The sequence below is a fragment of the Choristoneura fumiferana genome, chromosome 14, assembly GCF_025370935.1.
Source record: "Choristoneura fumiferana chromosome 14, NRCan_CFum_1, whole genome shotgun sequence".
Taxonomy (NCBI): domain Eukaryota; kingdom Metazoa; phylum Arthropoda; class Insecta; order Lepidoptera; family Tortricidae; genus Choristoneura; species Choristoneura fumiferana.
The window spans coordinates 16212429-16239522 of NC_133485.1; the positions used below are offsets into that span (position 1 = coordinate 16212429).

Below are 27094 nucleotides of genomic sequence, written 5' to 3' on the forward strand. Positions count from 1 at the left end.
ACAAAATGTTGTTGGCATGCATTAAAGCACCAGTAGCCATTTAATAAATATGAACAAAAAAATTAAAAAGAAAACTTATATGGCTTTCGTGGCAAAAATTAAAAGTTTTTGACGTGATATGGCCAGCACTGAAAATGTTTTATCGTAAAATATCTTGTTGTTGTTAGAATTAATAATGTTCAAAATAACTTTTTGTTTCCTAATAATAAAGCAATATTTAAATTACAATTCATTTAAGTCAATCTCCGATAATATTATTGTAATGTCTGATTTCTGTCAGACAATATTTTTTTAAATTTCTGAACGAAATAAGCGCCATGACAACGTGAAAAAATTGTTTGAGGTTGACAACCGTTTGCACTTTGCTATTGATCTAACAACGCTATTTGTGATAGAAGGTAACAAAAAAACCCATTCCCACCCCTGTAGAAGTAAAGAAAAAAATGGACAAAGCTTTCGAGATCCAACGGCAGGTCCGGGATAACGTTTCAACATTAAAAACATACCTCACAGATTTACAGAACTGGGAGGTTGAAATGAAACGTAAAGAGGCCGCCTTGAACGGTGAATTTGAGCAGGTTCAAAGCTATTTACGGTTCTAATTCTCATGTAAATCATTAGTCAGTATTGTTAGCTATGCATAATAGTGTAAAATTCTCGAAATAGTGGTAGTTTTGTTACGAAATAGTGATAATGATTTTGCTAATGACTTTGTCTCAAATGTTGTCTCGCGGTGGTTTGTTCGTCTTTATTATGCTTATTTTCTATATTTCGACATTCCTGAGTGGTCCTAGATTGCGGATTATTAATCCAAATGCTAATTTTTGAGGTCAGGACTTACCTCCAGTAAGAAGCAAGGCTAAAAAGGAGAAGCCGGTGGAGAAAAAAAAGACAGTTGAAAAACGTTTAAAATCATCAGATTACAAAGCGTGGGACAGTTTTGATGCTGTAAGTGTCTTTTGTTATACCTTTTTTACAATTTGAACAAATATGATAAGCCATTTTAATTAAATTTGTTCTTCTTTCTGTTCTACCCACTCCAATTAGAAAATTGAGGTAGTCCCCGAACTAAGCAAAGCTTGTACTGTCCATAGTTATGTTATTCCAGTGGTGGGCAGAAAGTTACAGATATTTTAGAGAATGGCTAGGATTACACCATTCTATTTTATACTTTTTATGTTTTGTCCAAATAATGAAATTATATTATGATCGTGGGCCATATTTGTAGGTACTATTCACTTTGAAGGAACATCGGCGGGCCGGATTAAGTCCCTTCGCGGGCCGGAGTGTGCCCACAGGCCGTACTTTGCCCATCACTTTGTTAATCCGTTACCTAGTATCCATACTAGGCAGTAGTCACCACAGCAAATGAGTGTCTCACTGTGAGCGGCTGTCGCCCAGTTCACAGCCTTAAACTTAACCCATTGTATGTCTTGACACAGATATGTGCTCCATTTAAGGCTATCTTTTTGTATTTTTTTTAAATCAGCTGAATATGGAATATTACTGCAATTTTCTGCCATCAGAGTGCAGCACTAGCACAAACCGTAAGCAGTTTTTGGAGTACCTATCTTAAATGTCCGTAGGATACCATAACATATTATTTTAATATTTTTATTGGAAATATAGCTCTATTGTTACTATCAATGTTTACTAATAATTATGGCGATAAAATATAAAGAGAACGGACATTGTCATGGGGGTTTGCGCTTGTGTCGCCCCCTGCGCAGAGCTTTGTATATTTTCAGACAAGAATCGAATTCAGTATTTTTTTTAGTTCCAACAAACGAGGGGTTAACCCTGTTAACTGTATAACAATGCTGTTATTTCAGGACAAAGCTTGCGAGGAAATAGACATGGAAGATGTGGGTCCTACATCTTTGGATGGCAAGAAGAGTCAGCAGGCTAAGATGGAGAAGCTGAGAGAGGAGGCTCATCATGAGAAAGAGAGAGTAAGTAGGATTATGATTGTTTTTTTTTGGAGTCTTTTTGTATTTTTTATTTCAACTCCAAATTTGTTACTTTTACGAGTATTCTGTGAAACCATATCGAAAATACAAACTGAGACAAGGATGCACAGAAAAACCAGAAAAACCTTTTCTGGTTTTTCTGTGCATCCTTGTCTCAGTTTGTATTTTCGAGTAAGTAGGATGTTTTTTTTACTCAATTTTGTATACTATTTTGAGTTTTATTTAAATATTCAAGAGAATTTCGACACACTTCCGTTGATTGGATTAACTTGAAATTTGTAGTATGTACTATAGATATATATATATATATATATAATGGCAATGCAATGTTGTAGCACCATAATGATAGGAGAGAAAATAGTTATGCCAATTTAAAATAATTACAAACCATTTAATTTCCATTTACAAATACTTAGGATAAAAACAAACAAAACTAAAACAAATTACTCAAAGTACATACACCTCTTAGGCAAGGTCCCGAAAAATGCTGGCAGCGTTTCCTCTTTGAATTTTAATGTTGATTATGTATGGAAATTATATAAAGCCAAATAATTATTATCTCTTGTATTGTTGTGTGTATTGTTGTGTGTAAGAGTCATTGTATTGTATTGTATTGTACCTCTATATACACCTGTGTTTTGTGTACTGCTTCATATGTGTTAATGTTCAATAAAGAGTCATTGAATGTACTCTATTGTATTACATATTGTACTTATTATACTATTTCCCAGGGCAACGCTTTTGTCAAGCAGGAGAAATGGGACGAGGCTATTGCCTGCTACAACCGAGCCATCGAACTGGTAAAAGATGACGCCATTTACTACGCCAATAGAGGGCTCTGTTACCTTAAGAAAGACAGGTAAATCTTGAACTTTTTGTATATTTTTGCCATCTGTTGGGAAAAGAAATAAATTGCATTAAGTTACCTGTATCTGCAATATCAATGTGACCACAATCAATTAAGTACTGAATTAGAAAATTCGGTACCTGTTCATCATCATATTGGTCGGAGGATGTCCACTATGAGCATTCCCCGGGACCATTGAGGCACGGATGATTGACATTAAGCCAAAGAGTAGGTATCGAGTTAAAAACAGAGTGCACTCTAGCTGGTTTCTACCTAATAAATAATTAATCAATTAGAAAAAAACACATGATATTTAAAACGCAAAAAATATTAAATTTTTGTAAGATAAATAATTTCAATCTTAATCAAATTAATTTTGCATATTTAAATTTCTTGAAGAAATAAATTGTTGCAGAATGTGTTTGCGATCCCAGTTCTATTTATTGCCTTGTAACAATTCGTTCATGATGTTTAGTGTGCTATAGCCAAAATTCTTATTTAAAACCAACTTCGATTAATAAAAATCTTTTCAAACTTAATTTGATCTTACGAAAATTTATCTATTAATTTCTACTCTTTAGCAAATCGTTTGTGCCCTGAAATGCCCGGGGTATGACCAATGACCATGAGAATAGGTCTCCCCCCATAAACCTCCAGTTGCTTCGGTTGGAAGAGGCCTGCATCCACCGTGCACCTCCAGCTTTAACCTTCCATCCATCTGGTTGGTGGACGTCCTACGCTGCGCTTGTTGAGCCGCGGTCTCCATTCGAGAACTTCGGCCCCAACGGCTATCTGTTCCGTTATATGGTCTGCCCATTGCCACTTCAACAAGCTAATTCACTTGTCTATGTTGATGGTTCCTGATCACAAATTAAAAATCATTGTGTAATTATTTCTTTCTTGGTGCATTTCAGCCTCCATCAAGCAGAAACGGACTGCACGGAAGCACTCCGCCTGGACCCAACGTATGTCAAAGCCCTCCAGCGCCGAGCGACCGCAAGAGAGCGCCTGGGCTCACTCCGGGCAGCCTCACACGATCTCAGTGAAGTGCTCAAGTATGAACCCCACAACGGACCGGCGCGGAAACAGCTGGAGGTTATTAAAAACCGCATGGGGACCAAGGGGGTAAGTCTGTAAATACCGGTCAAGTGTTAGTCCGGCTCTAGCACCAGGGTCCAGTTTCTCGAAGTTTCATCATCATCAGCCGGAACACGTCCACTGCTGAACAAAGGCCTCCCCCTTAGAACGCCACAATGAGGGCTATCGCGACTGAATTCGCCACTAGAGGCGCTAGTGTAGCGTGAGGTCTCCGAAATGTCAAATCTCATAGTTTTTGGGTGAGCTACGCGGGTTTATTTATAATTAGAATAATTTTGTGAATATTTTGCAATATCTGAAATTAATTATGGCAAATATGCGTTCCGGGGCAATGAATGTCTGTGTTTTGAGACAGTTTTGTCTTTCGGAAACCTTTGTCCTCCCTTTTTTCCGAACAAAACGGGGAGTATGCAACACTGTGGCATGCTCGATATTTTTATGGTACGGTTTTAAGGTGTATTAAATATGATTTTAATCTAAACTTTGTTTTCACGCCCGTAATAACAGACTTTGAAAGCCATACTTAAAAACCTCACGCAATAGTGCGCCATCTAGTGAGACAAAAAACGATAGCCCTGTCGCCACTCGAGGACTTTTCTTCCCCAATGGTTATCTGTTCTTCGAGCGATGTGGCCTGCCCAATTGCCCATTGCCACTTCAACTTGCATATTTTTCCAGCTATGTCGGTAACTTTAGTTCTTCGACGAATTTCCGAATTTCTCGAAGTTTATTATTCTAAAAATATAATAATAAATAATAATAATAATAATAAATATTATGGGACACTTTGTTTATATTAGTGTTTTGTTTCGTTTTCTCATTCATTTTACGAGACATAACACTAATCGTCACTACTTTCAAAAAAGCCCGTATCTCAAAATCGATAATTTTACTGAGTGAAATCTATGAACATTATTTCAAGAGTCAATTTCGTTGACATATTTATTAGATTTTTTCAAAGTAATAATAATAATAATCCCAGCCTATATACGTCCCACTGCTGGGCACAGGCCTCTTCTCAGAATAAGAGGGCTTGGGCCGTAGTTCCCACGCGGGCCCAGTGCGGATTGGGAACTTCACACACACCATTGAATTGCTTCGCAGGTTTGTGCAGGTTTCCTCACGATGTTTTCCTTCACCGTAAAGCTCGTGGTAAATTTCAAATGTAATTTCGCACATGAATTCCGAAAAGCTCAGAGGTGCGAGCCGGGGTTTGAACCCACGATCCTCTGCTTGAGAAGCCATATGTCAAACCACTCGGCCACCACGCCGCTCATTGCTGTTATAAATAAATTATTTTCTTTCTTTCTTTCTTTTTCAAAGTAGTGACGTAATATTATTACACTTGTAAGCTTTATTAAGAAATATGGTACCCATACAAATTTGTAGTTATTTATTTACTAGCTGTTGCCCGCGACTCTACCCGCGAAAATATGAAAAACCTACCACAGACGAGTAGGAAAAAATTTAATAAAAATCGGTCAACTCGTTTCGGAGGAGTTTGGTACCTAAATCTTATTTTTATTTGTCGTTCCAGTCTAAGTCCAAATCATCACCATCTTCAACACCGACTTCAGAGAACAAGCCTTTCCCGAGGAGTACTGGGCAGGCAAAGATAGTGGAGCTGAAAGACGAACCAGCGCTACCGGTGCCCGAGTTGAGTGAGGAGGAGAAGTGGAAGAATGGAGTCGGAGAATGTATCACGGTCATCAAACCGGTCAAGAAGCCACCTCATTTGCGGTCCAAGGTATTTTATTTTATAACTAGTGTTTACCCGCGGTTTAGCACGCGTAAACTAGTCGATCTGGTAGTTACAATTGAAATTCCGGGATTTTACAAAATTCCCCTGGGAAAGCCCAAATTTTATATTGTGTTCTTCATTTAGGTTGTTTTATGAACAATTTTCCAAAATTTCAACACTAAACCCAGCAGTAGAAATTTCAAGATTTTAACCCTATCCCAGAGGAATATAAAAAAAAGGGAAAAAAGGGGGAAAAAGCAGACTATCTGTTATTCCAGACGTCCAGCTATCTACGTACCAAATTTCATGCAAAACTGCCAGCTGTTTTAGCGTGAAGGAGTAACAAATAGAAACACACAAACATTCGCATTCATAATATAAGTAGGAAGTTGGATTCAGGTTAAGGCTGTGTTTCCATCAGAGATGTGTGAGGTAGCTGAGCGGTGAATGGATGCGTAGTGAGGGCGTGAAGCGGGCTCTTCGCCTTGCTCCGCTGAGCTTTTTCCACTAGAGCTGTCCTGAGTGAGGAGAGGATAGTAAATGAAGCGTTTCTATTGCTTCATGATAAACACATTCCTCGCAATGCATTATCGCAGTCGTTTGTTAGTTCTTTACCGATTCACCGAATCGCGTTTCACCTAATCGCGTTTCACCTAGATCGTATATTTAATTATAGTGTTGTGTCACAATCGTTTATTTTTTTACTCGCTATAAATTTTAGTCGCATTTCACCTGGATCGTGCATTTACAACGCGATTGAGACATTAATCGTGTTTTTTTTAGTCGCTATTAGTTTTAGTCGCAATTCACCTAGATCGTGTATTAGTGTATTTTCGTACATCAATTAACGCATCAAATTAATTAAGAGTCCCGAGTAAACATCGATCGCGGCGAAATGCGTCTAGTCCGTGCGGCCCAATGTGCAATAGAATGTACACAATAAGTTCAAGGGAATTAGGAATCTATGACAATGTAACAAAGTAAAATTGTTTTGTTTTTCTATCGTTTTACACCATGGCAGTTTGACGGCAGTTTGACTTTATTCTCGAAACAATTAGATTCTAATTGCTTTGTATTTTTGCTTTTGAGGTAAAGACTAACAAATGCTCGCAGTTCTCTAGTGGAAATGCAGCCTTACTGGCTGGTGAAATGGCGGAACAAAAGTCATCCTAATTTATCGCGTGTGTGTGTGCTTGATTAATGATTATCTGAAATTTAGTAAAATTCTGGAATTTTAATTTGTTAAATCCACGGGCGAATTTAGAGAGGTCTTTCGGCAACGAAGGAGGAGACGTCCCTTAGGTGAATGAAGACTGGTAAAAAAAACGGAAACTAAGGGTTATTTCACCACCCATTGGATTAATTTTAACTGACGGATAAATGTGATGCCGTTTCCGTCTAATCGAACAAAACAAACAAAGATTTTTTTGTCAAATAAATTTAATCAATGGATGGTGAAACAGGTGGTAAATCTCTAAAACGGAATCTCTATAACGGAAACTGAATTTGTATATAGAGATTCCATAGCCCCAGGTGCCCTCCATAGTGTCAAGTAAAGGCTAGTTGTAAATGAAACGAAATGCTCGTTTGAGACTCACAGCGCCGTTTAGTTTACAATAGCAACGTGGCGATTAAAGATGTGCAAGACGCAGAAAGTTTCCAAAAAGTTGGGAATGTTCTCGGAAAATTCTGGAAATATTCGCAAGAAATATAAAAAAATTAGCATTGCCCGTGGCTCCGCCCGCGCGGTATTCGGTTATCGTGCGCTGTTCCCTCGGGAACTGTGCATTTTTCCAGGATAAAAAGTAGCCTATGTCTATTATCTCTATGCCAAAAATCACGTAGATCCGTCGCTCCGTTACGGCGTGAAAGACGGACAAACACACAAACACACTCGCATTTATAATATTATATAGTATAAGTATATGGATTAGCCGTGGTGGCATAGTGGTTTGACCTATCGCCTCTCAAGCTGAGGGTCGTGGGTTCAAACCCCGGCTCGCACCTCTGAGTTTTTCGAAATTCATGTGCGGAATTACATTTCAAATTTACCACGAGCTTTGCGGTGAAGGAAAACATCGTGAGGAAACCTGCACAAACCTGCGAAGCAATTCAATGGTGTGTGTGAAGTTCCCAATCCGCACTGGGCCCGCGTGGGAACTATGGCCCAAGCCCTCTTGTTCTGAGAGGAGGCCTGTGCCCAGCAGTGGGACGTATATAGGCGGGATGAAATTTAAGAAACGGAAAGTTTCAATCACCATACAAAATTGTGAGAAGTTACAGAAATTTTCCTATATGAAAAATTCTGCAATTTTGGAAAGTTTCCTTTGGCACATCATCAGTAGTGGCGATACAATACGATGACAGTTATTACTTAATATTCTTGACGTGCCAGAAGACGCTCTACATATTTAGTTTTGTTCTTGTTTCAGAGAGCCCTTAAGACGGTACCCATCCTCGAAATCCCACTCGGTAAGACTGAACCAGAAAAACCTCCGACTAGACTTAAAATCATAGAAATCGAAGACGACTTATCTAAAGGTGATACAAACAACAACGACTCAAACAAATCCGCCAAACCCAACATCATGGACAGCTCGGGCGACATGAAGTCAACGGATGCCAAAGATGTAGTGGTCACTAGTCCGGAGTCGGAGAAGTTGGTCAAAGATGTCATTGGGTCGGAGAAAGATGTCAGCTTGGAGAATATGGTGCCGCCAGTGAATAGCGTTCAGTTTATGGCTGAATGGAAGTATATGAAAGGGAATGAACGCGCTAGGAGCGATTATTTGAGTGTAAGTATTAAGTATAGTTATTTTGTTCGAATCGATTACAATGAAGGTTATCACAGGCGAAATGTCGCTAGATGGCGTTTGTATCGTGAGGGCCGTTTGAAGATACAGTCTTGCTTGCCATTGGCTATTATATTATAGTCCAACACTACCGCTCCACCAACGCATTGACGACAGAGCTATCATATTCATATTCATATTCATTTATTCTAAAAATTGAAAATTTTACATGTCAAATATTTAAGTATAGAAATTCAAGTGCAAATAAAATTGTACAATTATGAGTTTACATACATGAAAAAGAACTAACCTAAGATAACTTAACTAACTGTAACAATGAAAATTATAAAAAGAATACCCCGTCTAAAAGATCTGCCTGTGGCAGGGTTCCCATGACGCTGGCCGCATTACCCCTTTGGATCGCAAGTGAGATCCGCTGGGATAAGTACGCGCCAGCTCTTGGGTCCCCAGAAGCGTCGACCAACCGGGACGACAGGGCCTTTATAAAAAACTTCATGTCGGCTGACCAGGGCCCTAAGGTCTCAACAGCAAGTTATTATACAATTTAAAATTCAGCCGAAGCCAATCAAATTAACATTAGTAAAAATACAATTGATTTCGCAAGTCGACAACACGCTGAGTCCAAAATATTTTTGTTTTTTGCATAATACGTGCACTTTTAAATGTCTTTGTTGGAAATAGTTCTATACGACTTCTAATATATTTAATTACGTAAAATAAGCATTGTGATGAAATTACCAATGTTATTGTATGTGAAATTTACATTATAACAATAACTCGCAAGAAATGCGTTTTCCTATGGATCAAGCTAGAATAGCTACAACGATTATTCGCCCCCGATAGCCCCCCATAAAGCAAATTTCGTCGAAATTTTTGGACGGGTTTCTGAAATCCCCGATATAAATAAATAATACACGAATAGATACAGCACACGCCTGGTGTGTGTACAGTACATTATAGTCGAGTTCGTAAACTTCTGAGCAAAAAAATCTGAATACGCTTCTACGCCGTTAACAATATTCTTGTTCACATATTTTTGATCAAATGTTTGCTCAGAAGTTTATGAATTCGACTGTACCCAATCCAGTGCGGGATGCGCGTGCGTGGGAACTTTTCAAGCCTGCTCAGCTAATTCTTTGGACTTATACAGGTCGAAATGATGATGATCGACAAAGATTGCTCGCTTCGTTACAGATTATAGATCCGGTAAAAATCCCTTCGATCTTCGACAACGCGCTGGAAAGCGACGTGCTCTCTGATCTACTGAGCATGCTCGCCGCTGACACGAGCAAGTTCGCCGACAAAACTATCACAGCGTACCTGAAGGGCCTTACGAGGGTGAAGCGGTTCTCGGCGCTCGCTATGTTCCTCTCTACCAATGATAAACAAAGTAAGTGTGAACCTTTTCACAAGCTTTAACTTGCTTATGTGTGTATGGGTCAAATCATGCGACTGAATTTTGACCCACTTCCAATACGGTATTTGACAGCTCCTGAATTTGCCATGTCTGATACATTATTATGAAACACACACATTATTATGATACATTATTATAGATATACAGACAGTGTTTAGCGAAGAGAAAACTGAAATCGGTTGAAAATTAAACTTAGTGATTTTTTGAAAAATCTATATACCTGTCTCTTTCTCAAACGCTTTTCTCTATGCAGCAAGTATGGCGCTACTTGCGTGTGGCGTCACATGCAAGTATGTCTTTCTCTGTCTAATCTTGAATTTCAAACCTTTATAACTTTGTTATTTGTAAAGGTAGCTTAAACATTGTTTCTCTATTGGATAACAGACATTGTGAAGTTTTAATTAATAAAACATATAAGTAAAAAATAGTCGAATACCGTATTGTCAGATTGGTAAAAAAAAATTAACATACTTGTCTAAATCCGGTGACATCCTGCTACTCCTGTCAAGCTCTCTCAAGCATGGCGAGTATTCGCAAAAACCCCTCCCCCCTCCTGCCTCATATGGGGGAAGCCGTCCACTGTTGTCCTACAGCGGATATGATGAGGTTCAAAAAATATGAAATAAATAAAAAACCGAAAAACCCAACTGTCGGGACTCATTGATATCAGAACCCGACTGTTGGACTTTTAGTTCCTTACTTAGGCAGTTGTCTCACCGCCAGCGAGGAAACGATTGGCTATCGACTATTTTCTCGCTCAAGAAACGAACAAAAGATATAAGATCCTGTGTGAGTAAAAGAGACACATATTAATAGTTGATCGCTGGCTGTTCACACTGTCAGCGAGAACTCGCTCTTACATCTTTTGTCGCAGCGACAAGAGCTATAAAACTCGCTGAGCTATAGATACTCGCTCAGCGATGTCAGCTTGGCGGCCGCCCCGCACGAGCGAGTCGAGTGGAGCGAGTAATCGCCCGTCGCACTCGAACACTCGCTTACAGCCAGCGACAAAACTACACTCGCTTCTCGCTGCTCACCCACTCGTTTCTAGTTACTCGCTCTACTCGCTTCTCGCTCATCGTCGGCGGTGGGACAAGTGCCTCAACAGGGTTGAAGGCAACTTTGTTTTCTTTTTATTAATATTTTTTTTAAGGCAATTGGGTTCCGATTTTATTTACAACCTTTCGTTCACCGCTCTAAGGACAATTTTTTTTTTTCAGTTTTGAAAAAACTCCTACAACATTGCAAGACCGCGGAACACTGTTCTGAAAACGAAATTGCTGATCTGATGAACAAATTTGAGCTTTAAAGTCATTATTTAAGATTTAGGTAGATTGTATCCAATTTAGCTCAACTTCTTAAAGAAAATGTGTAAGTAGGTACCTATTCATGATTATTTTAAGTTTGATTTGGCGTTAAACGTATTTTCGGCATTTAGTATAATTAAGCTACTGTTACATATGCTAGTTACTAGCACAAAAGCATGCTACTACTGAGCAAATGCTACCACTAGCATGTGTGTATAGGACACGTGCTACTATTAAGCATGCTCTTTTAGTGTCATTCTGGTACTTCAGGTACTAGCGTGATTATAAGCATGCTAGTAACGAGCATGTGTAAGGTGGCCTTTATTAAAAGAAAAGTTCTGACTGACTTAATTGTGAACAACGTTTTTGTTCCACATAAAATAAAACTGATATTCACTTGCTGTAGAGCTGCCAAAATATCAGTTTGTCGAATAGTCATGGCATAAACGCATATTATTATTTACTAAATTTAAAAAGAACCATAAAAATATACGCTAGAATCGCCCTCAAGCAATCTTTCGATTTTGTCCGGAACTGAAACACAAATCGAGATAAGAGTTCGGTCTCGGTTGCAATTGCAATTATTATTCTCTCGATCAAACACTATTTTATTCTCTTGTCTAAAATTATTTTGGTTATTTTTTGCAATGAGTTGCATTTTGGGCCCCAATTAAATTATGGTTGCTGATTTTAAAAGTCATTTTGTTTCTAAAAATTTTGTCTCAAGTATCACACGCATTAAGTTTTATCGTTAAACAATGCTAATTCAATTCTAACCTAAAATTTCACTTAATCAAGAGTTCGAAATGAAGGTGCGTATGGTTTGCAGGTTGAGCCCTTTTCGGCATCCAACGCAAACATGTAAAAGTTAAAAGTTGTGTCAGTCGGTGTCATCGTAGCTCCTAAGCGGACGAACCGATTCGGACGTGGTATTTTTTTTGAACTTTTGTAATAGTATAATTATTTTACACAAAAAGGTGAAGTTTTAGGTTAAAATGCCTAGAGTCTGACCAGCGAGTCGCGGGTGCATGGAATGGCGGCAAAAAAAAGAGGATTGGCTGGCAACACATTTCACAGATAAGAAATATTTGTTACAGAAAAAACAGATGCACACATTCGCGCAAACATTCGTACAGTCGCCATCAAATATCTCGGAGCGGCCAATCAAATCGGGTGGGTGATCAAAAATATCGAAACATGAACTCTAATACCTTAATAATAGTCTCTAAGACCTTATGGGGCTGTTTCACCATCCATTGATTAGCGTTATACGACGGTTAAATGTGATGCCGTCTCCGTCCATTCGAACAAAATAAATAGAGACGGCATCACACCTAACCGCCAGTTAACACTAATCAATGGATGGTGAAACAGCCCCTATATCTAATAACTTAATCGGAACATGGCGACTGTACCATTGTACAAATGAAATTAAAATAAAAAATGAAGTACAAGGAAACGTGGATTTTAATTCCAATCCATTCAGTATGATCTGAGTCATAGTCATAATCTGACTCAAGACATACAAAGCCTAAAAATGATCCATCACTATCACTATCATCGTCACTGACATTGATGTGATGAGTGATGAGCAGAGCCCGGAATTTACACGGCATTTTTGATCTGTCATAGTGACTTCTCACTTATCGACTTCCGATATTCAATACCAATATGCTAAATGCTGCCATCTTCATCCACCATTACCTCTCATATTTGGTTTTATAGATTTTTTTCACCGCACAACGGCAAAACCTACTAGACACTGGCAAAATTGTCCTCCAATGGACAGAGCCATATTTTTCTAAAAAAAACAACCAACCATATGTTAAAGAAGACACGTGTTAAAAAATATTAAAAGTAGAGGTCAACAATAGTCGGTTTTATCGTTAAAGATATCTTCCAATTGACTTTTGAGCAGTCGAAAATGTGAAATAGACATAAATATGCATTACGCAATGAAAACCATGAATACTTAACAATTTCTAATTTTATAATTCAATTTCATATTCAAAGTCTGCTGTAGTGCAATTAAGTGTACTTCTTTATAAAAGATATTACGCTTCTTATTTTACGATAATTTTATTATCGATATCATTTAGGTAGAGTCGATAAGTGAGAAGTCACTATGACCGATCAAAAACGCCGCGAAAATTCCGGGCTGTAGTGATGAGGAATGTTTCAAGTTCTTCTTCTGTTGTTTAGTCCTTTTCCTTGTATTTTCAGAATGAGGGCTATCGTTTTTTGTCTCACTAGATGGCGCACTGTTGCGAGTTGTGAGGTTTTTAAGTATGACTTTCAAAGTCTGTTATTACGGGCGTGAAAACAAAGTTTAGATTAAAATCATATTTAATACACCTTAAAACCGTACCATAAAAATATCGAGCATGCCACAGTGTTGCATAGTCCCCGTTTTATTCGGAAAAAAGGGAGGACAAAGGTTTCCGAAAGACAAAAACTTTCTCAAAACACAGACATTCATTGCCCCGGAACGCATATTTGCCATAATTAATTTCAGATATTGCAAAATATTCACAAAATTATTCTAATTGTAAATAAACCCGCGTAGCTCACCCAAAAACTTTGATTTGACATTTCGGAGACCTCACGCTACACTAGCGACTCTAGTTGCGAATTCATACGCGATAGCCCTCATTGATCACGTATTCGTGCGTATGTGAATGACCTAGCTTTACATTTGTCGCAGTAAAATTTTGATTTACATTACTGCTTGCAACACTGATGTGTTTAGTTGTCAGAAAGAGGTTTGCTTTACATTGCTCGCGACAGGGCTCACTGGTTAGACTTTAACTACTTATTGTGACCAACTTAAACTGATTTACAAGGTTATATTTATTTTAATAAGTAGATATTAGAACTTATATAATGTTATTTCACACAGTAACATTCACTCACTGTTCTAGAAATAGTTGTCGCTAATTAATTATGATTAGCTATTATTTGAATTGGTGCATTATATTTTGTTGTTAAGTTGGATTAAACACGGAATGAATTTTTAATGATTGTTTGATTTCGAATGTTAATAAAATATCTCGGGTTAGTCATGTTTTATACACGGTGTTTTTATTGATTTCCGTTAACTTCGGCAGACGGTTCAATTGATTGGAAGAAACTACCTGGTAATTAACTTTATGGTCAAAAAAAATAGTTTTACAGCTGTTAGTTAATTATCTTAGGGTTATCAGGAGCGTTTCACCCGTCTTTTCCTGCGTGTTACGAAAAACTAAGGATAATGTTCACGAAACAAATCAATTGGAATTCTGCGACCGCACACCAGACCACACGTGGTGGTGGCGCGTGATTGGGTGTTTATTGACGGACATTGATATGATTCAGCCCCCGCCGTCCTCACAGGGACCAGTCTCAAAACCAGCGCCGGGCAATCAAGTCTAGCATAATGCTTTAGCATAATGCCCAACTTTTTGTTTTTCTCCCACAAAATTTTATTTATATTTTAACAATGTCTAATTTTAAGTTGTGGCAATAAAGGTTTTTTTTTTTTTCGTAGCACAAAAATCGGCGGTTGAACGCTCCTAAGCTTCACCTCTTTTCTTGTTTATCTTTAGAACACTAACAGCTAGGCTACTGGTGTCTTGGAGATAGCAACTTCATTTTTCACCTGTCGAATGTTCTCTTAAAGTTAACGGTAATCAAAAATAACACGGTGTATATCTAATTTAGGATGTGTATCTAAAACGGTTATTCGAATTTTGTATAATTTTGTGTACGAGGTTGAGTCAGAGACCCGTCGTAATGTATAAATGCCCATCTGGGCATTTTTGGCAACACTGGTTTCTATACAAACCGGTAAATGAGATAGAGGTGCAACTATGGAGTTCTATCCCGTCTGTCCCCTAATATCATGATTACGTGTCAGCAGGCTAGCAGACAGTCCTCCATAGTTGCTAAACTATGCCAGGCAGCGACATAGAAGGCTATAAGGTTGGGATACTGTAGTCAGGATAACCGGTCTACGAAGTAAGATAACTAGTTTTATATTAGTACTGCTTTTTCTCAAAATACAAACTAAAAACCATACCCAAAAGAGACAGACTGCATTCACGTCGAAATGTAATAAGTGAAATTTTGAAGTAACCGCGTATCTATGGCATGGATACCATAGACACTGTCATCTGACAAGGACACTACCTGACACTAACTCAAATTCTTGTTCACGCAGTTTTCTTACGACGCTATAATGCTGAGAAAAATTAAAAAAGTCTTATTCTACGTCTCTCTAATAGCCTTCAGCGTTGTCTATATAACAGCAACCCACTATTTCATCGAACGCTACCAACACGAGCACGAGTTACCCGTACTCTGGCATTCTACGTTAGACTTCTTCTATCCCGACGATACCTCGTGCTACCGCAAGGACGGAGATTACCTGATGTCAATCGAAAAGAAAGCAGTTTTACCTGATTCTATATTTATCATCGAGACTACATGCCAACGTAATTTAGGCGCTAGAGAAGCTTGTACTATAGAAGCGATAGCCAGATCGCACCCAGATAAATTCGTTTACGTTCTTTTCACAAGGCCATTGACAGAAAAGGAATGTTTCAGAGGACCTTTAGGAGAAGCCAATAAATTCCTCAATGTGCATTTCTACAGAGCTAATATCAGTACTTACGCTTTACACACTCCATTGGAAGAAATCTTTAATGGTAGTTTGACTTCGCATGGCAAGAGACACCATCGGAGAATGGCAGAATACTTGAAATTTTTGACGTTATATCACTATGGAGGGTTGGTGGTAGATTTGGATATGTTGGTTACGGCGGCAACGGAACATTTGGGCAGTAATTGGCTGGTGCGGGAAGATGATGGGAGAATAGGGTCGGCTGTTGTTTCACTCTCCAGGGATAGGGTAGGGAGAAAGGTTACGCCGTTGGTTCTTAGGTAAGTTTAAGATGCCTTTACTGAATTATTGGTTCTGGAATATAACCTAACCAACAAAAAGTTAAAACACCCCCGACATTGTCACTTCAAAGTTCAATACCTCAAAAACAGCTGAACCGATTTTGATAAAACATGTCTAAGATCATCATGTCATATCGAAAATACAAAATATAGATGCATGGAAAAAACCAGAAAAATAAGACCAGCGCTGGGAATCGAACCCAGGTCCTTGAATGCCGAGGACCTGGGTTCGATTCCAGCGCTGGTCTCATTTTTCTGGTTTTTTCTATGCATCTTTATTTCATTGCAGTTTGTATTTTCGATATGGGTTTTCGGGATGACCGTAAAAGTAGCAAAAATTTGGAATTGAAATAAAAAATACAAAAAGATTCCAAAAAAACAATCTTAATGCCTAATAAGAACCATCGCTAGAAACCCTGCTTTAAAATAAAAAATCCGCATTCAAATGGGTTCACACGTTTAAGAGCTACAGTGCCACAGACAGACAGACACACAACGATTTTCGAATTTCGGAGTAGGCCCTCAGGGTCTAAATAGCAACTGTCTAAGAGCAAATGGTCTGCAATCTGTCTCTTTTCATAACACTTTCCTTTATGCAGTACTTAGGTACTTATGGCGTTTCTTGCGTGTGACGTCATATTCGAGTAAGTCTTTCCCTGTCTAATCTTTAATTTTTCCTCCTTTATTCTCTGATTTAAGAGTAAAGGTAGCTCAAAAATGGTTTTTTCCGTTTGATAATTCGCAGTGACATGTTTTGATTTATAATAGGTATCAATGGAAAAATAATCAATAAAGTATCTGTTTAACACAGTGCACTTAAGGACCAAGATCAGGCCCACAGTGAAGAAATAGACAGTGGAAAAGCTTTATATCAAGTACTAAGAAGTATTTGCAGTACAACAAGTATTGACGGAATGAATGAATCCACGTGTGATGGTATGAAAGTAATAATTATATTTTCTCATCATCACCTATGTAAACGCACATTTCGCTGCAGGCCACAGGCCTCCTTATAGAATGAGAGGGCTTGGGCCCGGTGCAGATTGGGAACTTCGCACACACCGAATTTCTTCGATTCTGACGATGTTTTCCTTCACTGTAAAGCTCGTGGTAAATGTCAAATGTAATTTCGCACATAAGCTTCGGAAAAACACAGCGACACGAGCCCGGACTCCAACTCACGACCGCCAGCTTGAGAGGCAATAGGTCAAACCATTACGCCGAAATGTTGATGAGTTTTAAAACATCCTGAATTCTACCTGTAGTCTCAGGGCCTGTTTCACCACTTGTCGACTATAACTATAAATAACGGATATCAGTGATGCCGTCTCTGTTTGTTTTGTCCGAATAAACAAAGACGGCATTACTTTAATCTGATACTTAAAGTTTGTCGACAAGTGGTGAAACAGCCCCTAAGTCTGTAGTCATTCGTTAGCAGATGATGTCCAATATCCTTCCTACTAATATTATAATTGCAAAAGTTTGTGAGTGAGTGAGTAACTATGTTTGTTACTCCTTCATGCTGCAACAGCTGGACGGATTTGGATAAAATTTGGTATGTAGGTAGCTGGACATCTGGAATAAAACATAGGCTACTTTTTATCCCAATAGTCCCACGGGATAGGAATAAAATCTCTAAACAACAACCGCTGGGCTTAGAGTCATGAAATTTGGTATGTAGGTAGCCGGACGTCTGGAATAACATACAGCTACTTTTTATCCCTATATTCCTACGGGATAGGGATAACATCTCGAAATAACAACCGCTGGGCTTAGTCATGAAATTTGGTATGTAGGCAGCTGGACGTCTGGAATAACACATGGGCTACTTTTTATTCAATTATTCCACGGGATTGAGATAAAATCATGAAATTACAACTGCCTGTTTAAAGCGATGCAGTTTTGTACAGTCAAGGGCAAAGATGTCGACACGGCCAAAGTTACGAAAATATGTATACACGACTTTATGCACTAAACATAATAAGTCCGTGTGTAGTGACTCATAGCGCCATCTAGTGAACAACAATAGAAACTCCGACCGTGTTCTACATCGCGCTATCGAAGTTTCTCAACGCGGTCGCATATAATTATACAAGGTCCGACGCTCGTCCTTCGGACTTCGGTCCCCAGGCATAACACCTGCCTGGAGAGAGATCTCTCTATTGGAGCCTCCCCCCACACGTGTATACATACATATTTTTACATCATTGGCCGTGTCGATATCTTTGCCCTTGACTGTACAGTTGTTCTTAACACAACCTCAATGACGATCACGATATAGATTTCGGGATTTCCCTGGGGAATTTATAGTATAATCCCCGAATTTCAATTGTAACTACAAGATCGAATAAAACCCGATCGAAGCCGCGGGTAAACTCTAGTATTGTAATAAAGTTCTTATTCTTTCATCATTCGTCTTCATAAATCATCAAACAAAATCAAATTCACTGTAGTAAAGTAGTCTTCTTAGCGTGCAGGTATTCTTGTATACCTAGTAGACGGCACGAAATAAAAACTAAAATCATATTTCCCTCTCGCTCCTTTGAGACATGACTGTGACGACTTACAGTATCGAAACTACAATAGTACATTGTGTCTTAAGGGCGGTAAATAAGGAATTACGAACGAGAGTCTATTAGAAGCCCGAAGTCGAAGACTGAGGGCTTTAATGAGTCGATGTTCGTAATTCTAGTACCGCCCGTGCGACATACAATGTTTTTCATCACATTTGCGAGTCAAATTTTATATTTCTAAAAGAAAAAATATAATTGTTCCAAATATTGGCATTACCTTAGGCTGCGCTCTTGGCAGCGCCGCCCTCCTCCGCCTCAGCATGTGCCTGAGCCGCGTGTGCATGTGGTCCTGCTGCTACGCCATGCGCAGCACCATCAGTACGCACACTGACTTATTTACCGACCTTGGGCTTCATGACAAGTAAATTAGTACGCGCAATGACTCATTTACCGACCACGGGTTTCATGACAAGCACATTAATGTCGAGGGTTTTATTTGGGGGGTTGGAACCAAGGTAGCCTGCATGTTGCGACACTGTTTACGAGCAAGTGTGATGAAAAATACGTTATTTATAGGAGACCAATTTAAAGTTTTATACATTTAATTCGCTTATGAAAGGCACAATAAAAAAAAACAAATTTGCAGACTCGATACTGTACGTTGCGGCAGTCGATTATGTGAGCAAGAGAGTACCTAGTAACAAATTTGGGTTCGACTTTCGTGCCGTTTTATTAACAGTTGGGTAGGCAATACACGTGTCTATTTTTGTGGACGTGTACCTACAGCATAAACTATAAAGACTATAAAGATATCCTTCCACAGTTACAAAAATTTGAATGCCTTAATGACCTTAATGTCAAGTCAATAAAGTCGTGTTTCATCCAAATCTAAAAAAAGTAATTTCAATAACTTTTTCTGAAACCGCCCACATATTCTTGGAACTTGGGACGAATCGATCTTTTTGCATTTGAATATAGGAATACGTCTATGTCATGAAAAATATGTGTGGCACAGACGTCTGTCGTGAACTAAAGCAATTAAGGTGACCCGGGGCTTTGTAGTTAGGGGGATATTGTATCTGAGCCGTCTGATGGCGTCCTTACGACGCGTATTCGCGTTAAATGGCCGAGAAGAACATGGCGTCGTAAGGATGCCATCAGACAGCTCTGATGCAATATCCCCCCAGCTACAATAGCCCCGGGTCACCTTACTTACTTACCTACTGTGCTCACCCGCGACCATAAGGTTTCGCGTCTTATGTGACGGGTGAGCAAAGTAACTGTTTTAGTTCATTGATATAGACCTCAGCGAAGTAACGCCTGAGTTAATAAATAGTAGGTAGGTATAGGTAGTGCCACCAGAGTTGAGGTCACGCACACAAGAACATGTTATATACTGGCAACGGGATTTTGACATTCACTCATTTATTTCATTCATTCTCCTTTTATGCATTCAATTCTTTATGTAGCTGTGTGTGTAGGCATTTACTTCAACTCTCGTGGCACTACCTATAGGTAGCTATCATGCACGTGCGAGTAGCGAAAGAAAACGGTTCCAGTTCAATAAAGTTTTCATTCCTCACCAGGTCTAAAAATCTACGACAGCAAACTCTTCTATCCGGTCAAAAGGACCAACTGGCAGGACTATTTTTCTCCTGGCGAGCCCCCCAGTGAGTCTTTGGGCTATTATCTGTGGAGCAGCGAAAGCCGCAGGGCTCCGGTTGGCAAGGATTCCATGTATGCCAGTTTGGCCAAGGGTTATTGCCCTAATGTGTTTAGGAAGTATTCTCGTTTGCTGATTAAACGTTTTTGAATGGATTGTCGTTTTTTTTGTGGTAGCTAGTATATATACATATATAATAGATATGGCAGAGTTTAATGAATTAAATATTTTACTTACTTACTAACATAAATCGAGGATACTGAACCACTTACCAGGTTGGAGCCTTTTCTTAAATCAAATTAGCCACCTATGATTTCTTTGGCAAATTTTGTATATAGCACAAAGTTTTCACCCTGGTACGTGATACACAAAAAGCATAACGTTATAGGGGGATCCCGCGAGAGAAGCTACGGGTAAAGAGTAGTATTATGTCAGAGAGATTTTTTTCCTAAATACAACCTGTCGTAAAAACTTTAATCAAGAACTATGGTACAAAAGGTTGATAACGTCTGACCTTACTTCGCGCGTATAGGTTAATAAGAGGCTTGCCCTTCTCTGCCCTTTGCCGTGCAGGGCTCGAGAACATTTTAGGCCAGAATTAAAACGGATTCCTAACTGTTGTGTAATTAAATCGCCGAGGGTTGGGCAGTAGAGTCGGAAGAAGAAATTAAGCCCTCCTACCTACTCTAGTGTAACTTAGTTAAGTGAATAGCAAAATATCTTTATTCAGTATCGAGTACTTACTATATTACAAGCATTTATGAACATCGGAAAATCTAGGTAGGTACTACCGATTCAAAAATGACGTTTGTTGAGAGGAATCCAGCAAGAAACTCAAGAAGGTATATTTTTAAAACAAATCTACAGTGTTATTTAATTACATTCAAGGTATTTAACACGACTAAATTATTTCATACGATAGATATAAGTAAGTAAGTACGCTATTCGAAACTAGGTGTCGCCGATGCGGATCGGAGTAATTTCCAACCATTCCTGGATTTCCTGGACAGGGTTTTTAATTATAACATGGATTTATAAAAAACATTAGTTTTTGTCCGCGACTTCGTCTGTAAACAATTTGTTAATCGCTATCCTACGGAGACTTTAAAACTATCCTATTGTCCGTCAGCAGGGTCTCAGACTATATCCATAACAAATTTCATCTGAATTGGTGGTTAAGCGTGAAGAGATATCAGACAGATACTTACAGCCTTATTCATAAAAAGTTAGAGCCTCCTTGAAGGCTCCTTGAAGGCCCGATGCTAAAAAACATGATTCATAAACGTCTGTTAGCGCTAATCAGTCGATCAAGGCTCTGCTAAAGTTAGAGGACCGTAGACCCTCCTTTATCTCCCTGCTAAGTCACAAAATGGCCGCCACAAGTATGAACAGCTGACTTTGACAAGAGCAAAAAACCATACCGAAGATATTTATAGTGGAGGCAGGGCTACGCAGATTAAAAAAAAACAGGAAAATTTATTTTCAGGAATTTGTATTTAAAAATCCTCTAAATTAGCAACAATAAATTAACAATAAATATGAAAAAAAAATTAGGATGATTAACATAATTATGGCTTTTTGCACAACATAAACATGCGGATTGGAAATGGCGGGAAAACAAACATCTCGCTTTTTATTTTTTTTCCTGCTAATTTGCTGTCACTGCTGTCATTTTTTTTTTAATTATCGATTAGGCCATTTTTTGTCTTTGATTTGTCAAGGTGGCCAACATAACGCGTCTAATCCGTCTATCAGCAGCTCAACAACTAGCAGACTGCTAGCAAGCGTTTATGAATCATACTTCTTGACAACCGTCTAACAAGCTTAATCAGTCTGCTAAGTAACAGACCGATCAAACCTCAATTAAGGATTTTTTATGAATAAGGCTGTTAGTCTTTATAATATTAAATAAATTAATGAATATCATGGGACACTTGATACCAATTGACCTAGTTCCAAACTAAGCAAAGCCACAAATAATTCAATGGATACAGTATCAATTTTCCATTATCCGGTTGCCTAGTAACTAGGCAACTGATAATCATACTTATACAGTGTGTCACCGGCGGCAGCCAGACTTTTTAAAGGGAGGTTAAAGTAACGTATTTCTGTGACTTAACCATGACATTAATTTAATGAATAAACTAAAATTTAGACTTTGTTAACGTTCTAACAAAATTATAATAGCCAGCAATGTACAGCAAAGTAAATTGACAGATACTTTGATTATTATAGGTAGAGTCATTCACGATCACGCGTGCCGTACGTGGTTCTTATTACAATCAAATATCATTAATGTCTAATTTTGACAAAATCACGCGTCTCCCCTCCCTTTAAAAAAGCATGGCTGCCGGTAACACATTGTATAGATATTATTATTAGTGTAGGCTTGTAGAGTGGGCTGAGCTGAATGATAGGGTGAATGACAGATGTGAAAGAATGGAAGAGAGAGTGAATGAAGAGAAAAGAGTAAAAGGGAAAAAAACTAAGAGGGCGGACATGAGAAGGTGTTTTTTGTGTAAATGGTCTATTTTTTGAAAAATACAGTGCTTAAAGGCAAGAAAAACTCTTTTAATGGTTACCCTAGCCTACATTAGCAAATAGATCCATAACTTAATAAACGATTTATTATCATTATTATTTAATTTTGATCTTGTTTTAAGATTTGCCAAGTGCAAATGAGATTCAAAGTACCGCGCAAAAGGTAAGAATTTTTTAATCTTTATTCCATTTTAGTACCTATCTATTTCAACGAACGAAAAAACTTAATTGGCCTTAATTATATTGCCTTGGTAAAACTAGGCTCTATTGAATGAACTACCCACTGTCAGTGATAATATCTTGGCCTGAAAGGGCATCCCTTACATCCCATTTCCTCCCCAATACGCATTTCTTTCATACAACGCCCATACAAAGACGCTCTCACGATCCGGTCGCGTTAATTGATTTCTTGGAATGCTTTTGGATTACACAGGTTAGATAAGAACAGAAGGTGTAACGTTACGCGTAACATGTTACACTGTGTGACCTTTACGTGATACAAGCTGTATCGACCTCTTCTTTTCACCGACCGATCCGTAGTCACACCAATTTACTACCCTGATATGACTATAGGTTCATTTTACGAGTATTTTTCCGTATAGTCACCCTGGTGTGACTACTGTTTATTTTACCTTACCCGTGGTTACACCAATGCACCCCCTAACTATAATTCAGTCTAGAAAATAGGTAGGTTATTCAGGCAGCTTCTTCTGCCCGAAGGGCAAACCGCCCAGAAATCTGTCGAATTGGTTTAAATTAAATATTTCTGTTTTATGAAGGGTGAGTGGTTTTATAATTATATTGATGTGACTACGGATAAATACAATGAACCATAGTCACACCAGTGTAGCAAATTGGCCTACCTAGATTTTTTTCCTTTTAATCCTGAGTTTGGGACGACAATTCTCTACATTTTGACTCTATTAAACCCTGATATATAGCGTTCAACCCAGAATTTTTTATTTAAGGAAACCTGCACGGACCAGAGGCTGTGGTGTATTGCCTAACGTTTCTGACAATCGCAATCACAATCAAATGTCAGTTATCGCATTAAAAACTCATTTGAGTGTTTCGCGAGTGTCGGAAACGTTAGACAGTATGGCCTCAGATGTAAGGTAACGACACAGATCCACAGATAAAGCATAAAATACTTCTCTTCTTCTCAGTCGTTTACTCTTGGCAGAGCAGACGTGGTCACGCGAGACGCTCGGTAGCGCTTCACTACCGTGCGCCATTTATCCCTTGCTGAGGCCTGTCTTGCGCATTCGTTGAGGGATTTGTCAGTCAACGACTTGATATTTTGGTCCGTCCATCGCAATGGTGAACGTCCACGTGATCTGCTGCCATTCACCCGGCCCTGCAACAACCTGGTAACAAGTAACAGTAAATAAATATATAGGTTCTGTATTTATCAGCACTGCGCAGAGCATCTTTCTGTAGACGACATCTCCATTAAAACCTTTGAAAAGCGCTGAAAATAACCGTTAAAATACAGTCATCAAACGGCATTGTTTCATACAAAATAGCAGGAGCTGGTAACAAATAATTTAGTTAGAGATAAGCTTTCAGTCTCGAATGGAGATTGCGGATTGGCAAGCAACGATTTGCACCGACGAGGTGGACGGATGAATTGGTTAAAGCCGGGGGTTCAAGGTGGATGCGGTCCACTTCCGACCAAAGAAACGGAGGTCTATTGGGGAGGCCAACGTCTAACAGTGGACGTTACGATAACAATGATGATAAAGCTTTCATTATTGCATTGGTACCGGTTATCATTTAGATCATTATTTATCCCTAGTATTTATTAAAGATAAGTTCTCGAGTGGCGACCACTGAACCGGAAGTCGAAGAGTTCGCAGGCTTCCCACTGAATGGATGGATGCAAGTGGTGATTTGTCATTGATTGTGGCGTTCTAAGGGGAAACATTTTGTTCCTCAGTGGTCATCTTCCAGCTGATGATAATTTGTATTGTATATTCTATTTACTGTGACCCTATGCATCAATTTTATCTTAAAATGCGTGCCGAGTGTCAACTCGGGTTCCGTATGTGTATGTATAGAATTATGAGGGAATAATAAAACGATTGCTAAACAAGGGACAGGGAAAATAATTATGCTTGTACATACAAGCGGTACGATTTGTTCCGGGGATTGTTCTTTTCGTAGAGATGCTACTGAGAGAGTCAAAACTCGTATAAATAAAAATGAACGCTGACATCTACGAGGCATAACTTCCGAACGACGGCATTAGAAACCGGCCAAATAGATAATTATTTTTTTGTTATGTTCGTTATTATCGGGACAAGGTTTGTGTTGTGCTAAACAAAATTTTAAAAAAGACTGGACCGGGGTTGAATCCGCGGGCAACAGCTAGTATTTACTATTTAGTATTTAATTAATTGTTAATCTGTATATTTTTAATTACCTTTGTTATGTATTTAGTTTTGAAAAAAAAAAAGCTTTTTGCCAAGTTTCTTGCGGTGCTTTCTTCTTGGTAATGGGGTCTTTCTAAAAGCGCTGGTAGCATAAAAAAGTGGTGTGTGAAAGATTTCTTTGCGACGAATAAACAGTAAAATCATGTATTTTTAATTACGTTTGTTTGTAGGTTCTGTAACTTAACCATGATATTAATTTAATTAATAAACTGCAATTCAGACTTTGTTTACTTTTTAACAAAAACATAATTGCCAGCAATGTACAGCAAAGTAAATTGACAAGTAAGTGTAAATGACAGCCGACAGATACTTTGACTTGTCGATTTACTTTGCTGTAGATTGCTGGCAATTATAATTTTGTTAGAAAGTTTTGTTTTGTTCGAAAGGCTGAATTTTAGTTTATTCTTTTAATTAATGTCATTTTTAAGTGTCAGAAATACGTTATTTTAACCTCCCTTAAAAAAGCCTGGCCGCCTGTAACACACTGTATATTTTGTTTTGAAAAAATTACTTTGTGTCAAGTTTCTTGCGGCGCATTCTTCTTGGCAGCTATGCTCTTTCCGAAAACGATGGTAGTATACAAACTAGCCAAGAGCGAGTCGGACGCTCGCACGAAGGGTTTCGTACCATTATCTATTATACAACATTAGACATTAGGAAAAAAACGGCAAAAATCAAGTTTGTTGTATGGGAGCCCCCCTTATATATTTATTTTATTTTAATTTAATAACTTATTTTTAAAGTGATTATACAACTAAATATTCTGTGAATATTTAAGCGTCTACCTGTTGCCGTAATTAATATCGAGCAAAATAATCACGTTTGTTGTATGGGAGCCCCCCTTAAATATCTATTTTATTATGTTTGTAGTATTTTTGGTTATAACGGCCACAGTAATACACAATCTGTGAAAATTTCAAGTGCCTAGCTGTCACGGCTCAAGAGATAGAGCCCTGTGACAAAGGGCGGACAGACAGCGGAGTCTCAGTAATAGGGTTCCGTTGGCACCCTTTGGGTACGGAACCCTAAAAAGTGACATGTTAAGGAGCTCTTTGTGGCCTACTTACAGAATACACGGGTGATCCAACATTTTGCTTCCACCCTTATTTGCTACTACAATTTACAAATATACATTCGACTGCTTAATTTTAGATCAATCACACCACAATAACTAGTAGATGTATTCTCTCGCCTCTCTCTCTGCATGTAGTGGAGAGGGAATCAATTAGGAGGGGTGGTCAATAACAAGATGTGTTATACAGACATAGGCCAAGAGCCAATTCACGTCTGTTGGCATGGTTTTCACGTTAGAACTAAAGTACCAAACAAATAAAAAAAACCTAAGTAGAGTAAGCCAGGATAAAAGGGGAGAGCTATGCTCGAAGTTTCTTTGTGCGATAGATAAGAAAACGAATAAAAAATTAAAATCATAAACAATTACAAAATTTTCGCGATCTGCGATACAGGAACTTATTATCAAAAAAACCTTTATAGTCATGATTCAGCCCACACTACTTTTATACGGCAATACCATTCTTCTCACAAATATTTGGATCTACATGGAATAGAAAAAAATACGACAGAAGAAATACGATGATCTTAGTAGGAGAACCTAATACACATGTAAAAATTTTCATAGTTATATGTATATTGCAAAGTAATACTACAACACAATAACTTTTTTTTAAATTACTTTTAATTTCAGCAAAATTCAATACCTTTTTAATGCCCGATAGAATATTATTAAGTAGGCAGGTATTTATTGACAGATTTTTCATTGCATTTTTCCGAAAGGTACAATTTGTATA

The 27094-nt window shown here is 38.4% G+C and overlaps 2 protein-coding genes across 5 annotated transcripts; both read left to right on the forward strand.

Moving 5' to 3' along the window:
* Positions 1-303: 303 nt before the first annotated feature.
* On the forward strand, positions 304-14210 carry LOC141435313 (RNA polymerase II-associated protein 3-like). Of its 4 annotated transcripts, none has more exons than XM_074098015.1 (9): positions 304-398; positions 835-948; positions 1833-1952; positions 2702-2829; positions 3732-3942; positions 5453-5662; positions 8089-8451; positions 9664-9859; positions 11107-14210. In XM_074098015.1, exons 3-9 carry the CDS (start codon positions 1857-1859, stop codon positions 11193-11195), a joined length of 1293 nt encoding a protein of 430 aa, XP_073954116.1. In that variant the 5' UTR covers positions 304-398; positions 835-948; positions 1833-1856; the 3' UTR covers positions 11196-14210. The 4 variants fall into 4 exon arrangements, with proteins under 4 accessions (XP_073954116.1, XP_073954118.1, XP_073954115.1 ...); XM_074098017.1 differs by having other exon boundaries at positions 320-398; positions 830-948; XM_074098014.1 differs by lacking the exon at positions 304-398 and adding an exon at positions 405-578.
* A 1152-nt stretch (positions 14211-15362) lies between these two features.
* On the forward strand, positions 15363-20465 carry LOC141434875 (lactosylceramide 4-alpha-galactosyltransferase-like). The gene is made up of 3 exons (XM_074097355.1): positions 15363-16113; positions 16946-17070; positions 20234-20465. Exons 1-3 carry the CDS (start codon positions 15410-15412, stop codon positions 20458-20460), a joined length of 1056 nt encoding a protein of 351 aa, XP_073953456.1. The 5' UTR covers positions 15363-15409; the 3' UTR covers positions 20461-20465.
* Positions 20466-27094: the final 6629 nt, after the last annotated feature.

Coding starts and splice junctions, on each gene's coding strand:
- LOC141435313 (XM_074098014.1), top strand. CDS start 444: ATGGACAAAGCTTTCGAGATCCAACGGCAGGTCCGGGATAACGTTTCA. Junction 579..834: donor TGAACGGTGAATTTGAGCAG/GTTCAAAGCTAT, acceptor TTTTGAGGTCAG/GACTTACCTCCAGTAAGAAG. Junction 2,830..3,731: donor TGTTACCTTAAGAAAGACAG/GTAAATCTTGAA, acceptor GGTGCATTTCAG/CCTCCATCAAGCAGAAACGG.
- LOC141434875 (XM_074097355.1), top strand. CDS start 15,410: ATGCTGAGAAAAATTAAAAAAGTCTTATTCTACGTCTCTCTAATAGCC. Junction 16,114..16,945: donor GTTACGCCGTTGGTTCTTAG/GTAAGTTTAAGA, acceptor TGTTTAACACAG/TGCACTTAAGGACCAAGATC. Junction 17,071..20,233: donor GAATGAATCCACGTGTGATG/GTATGAAAGTAA, acceptor ATTCCTCACCAG/GTCTAAAAATCTACGACAGC.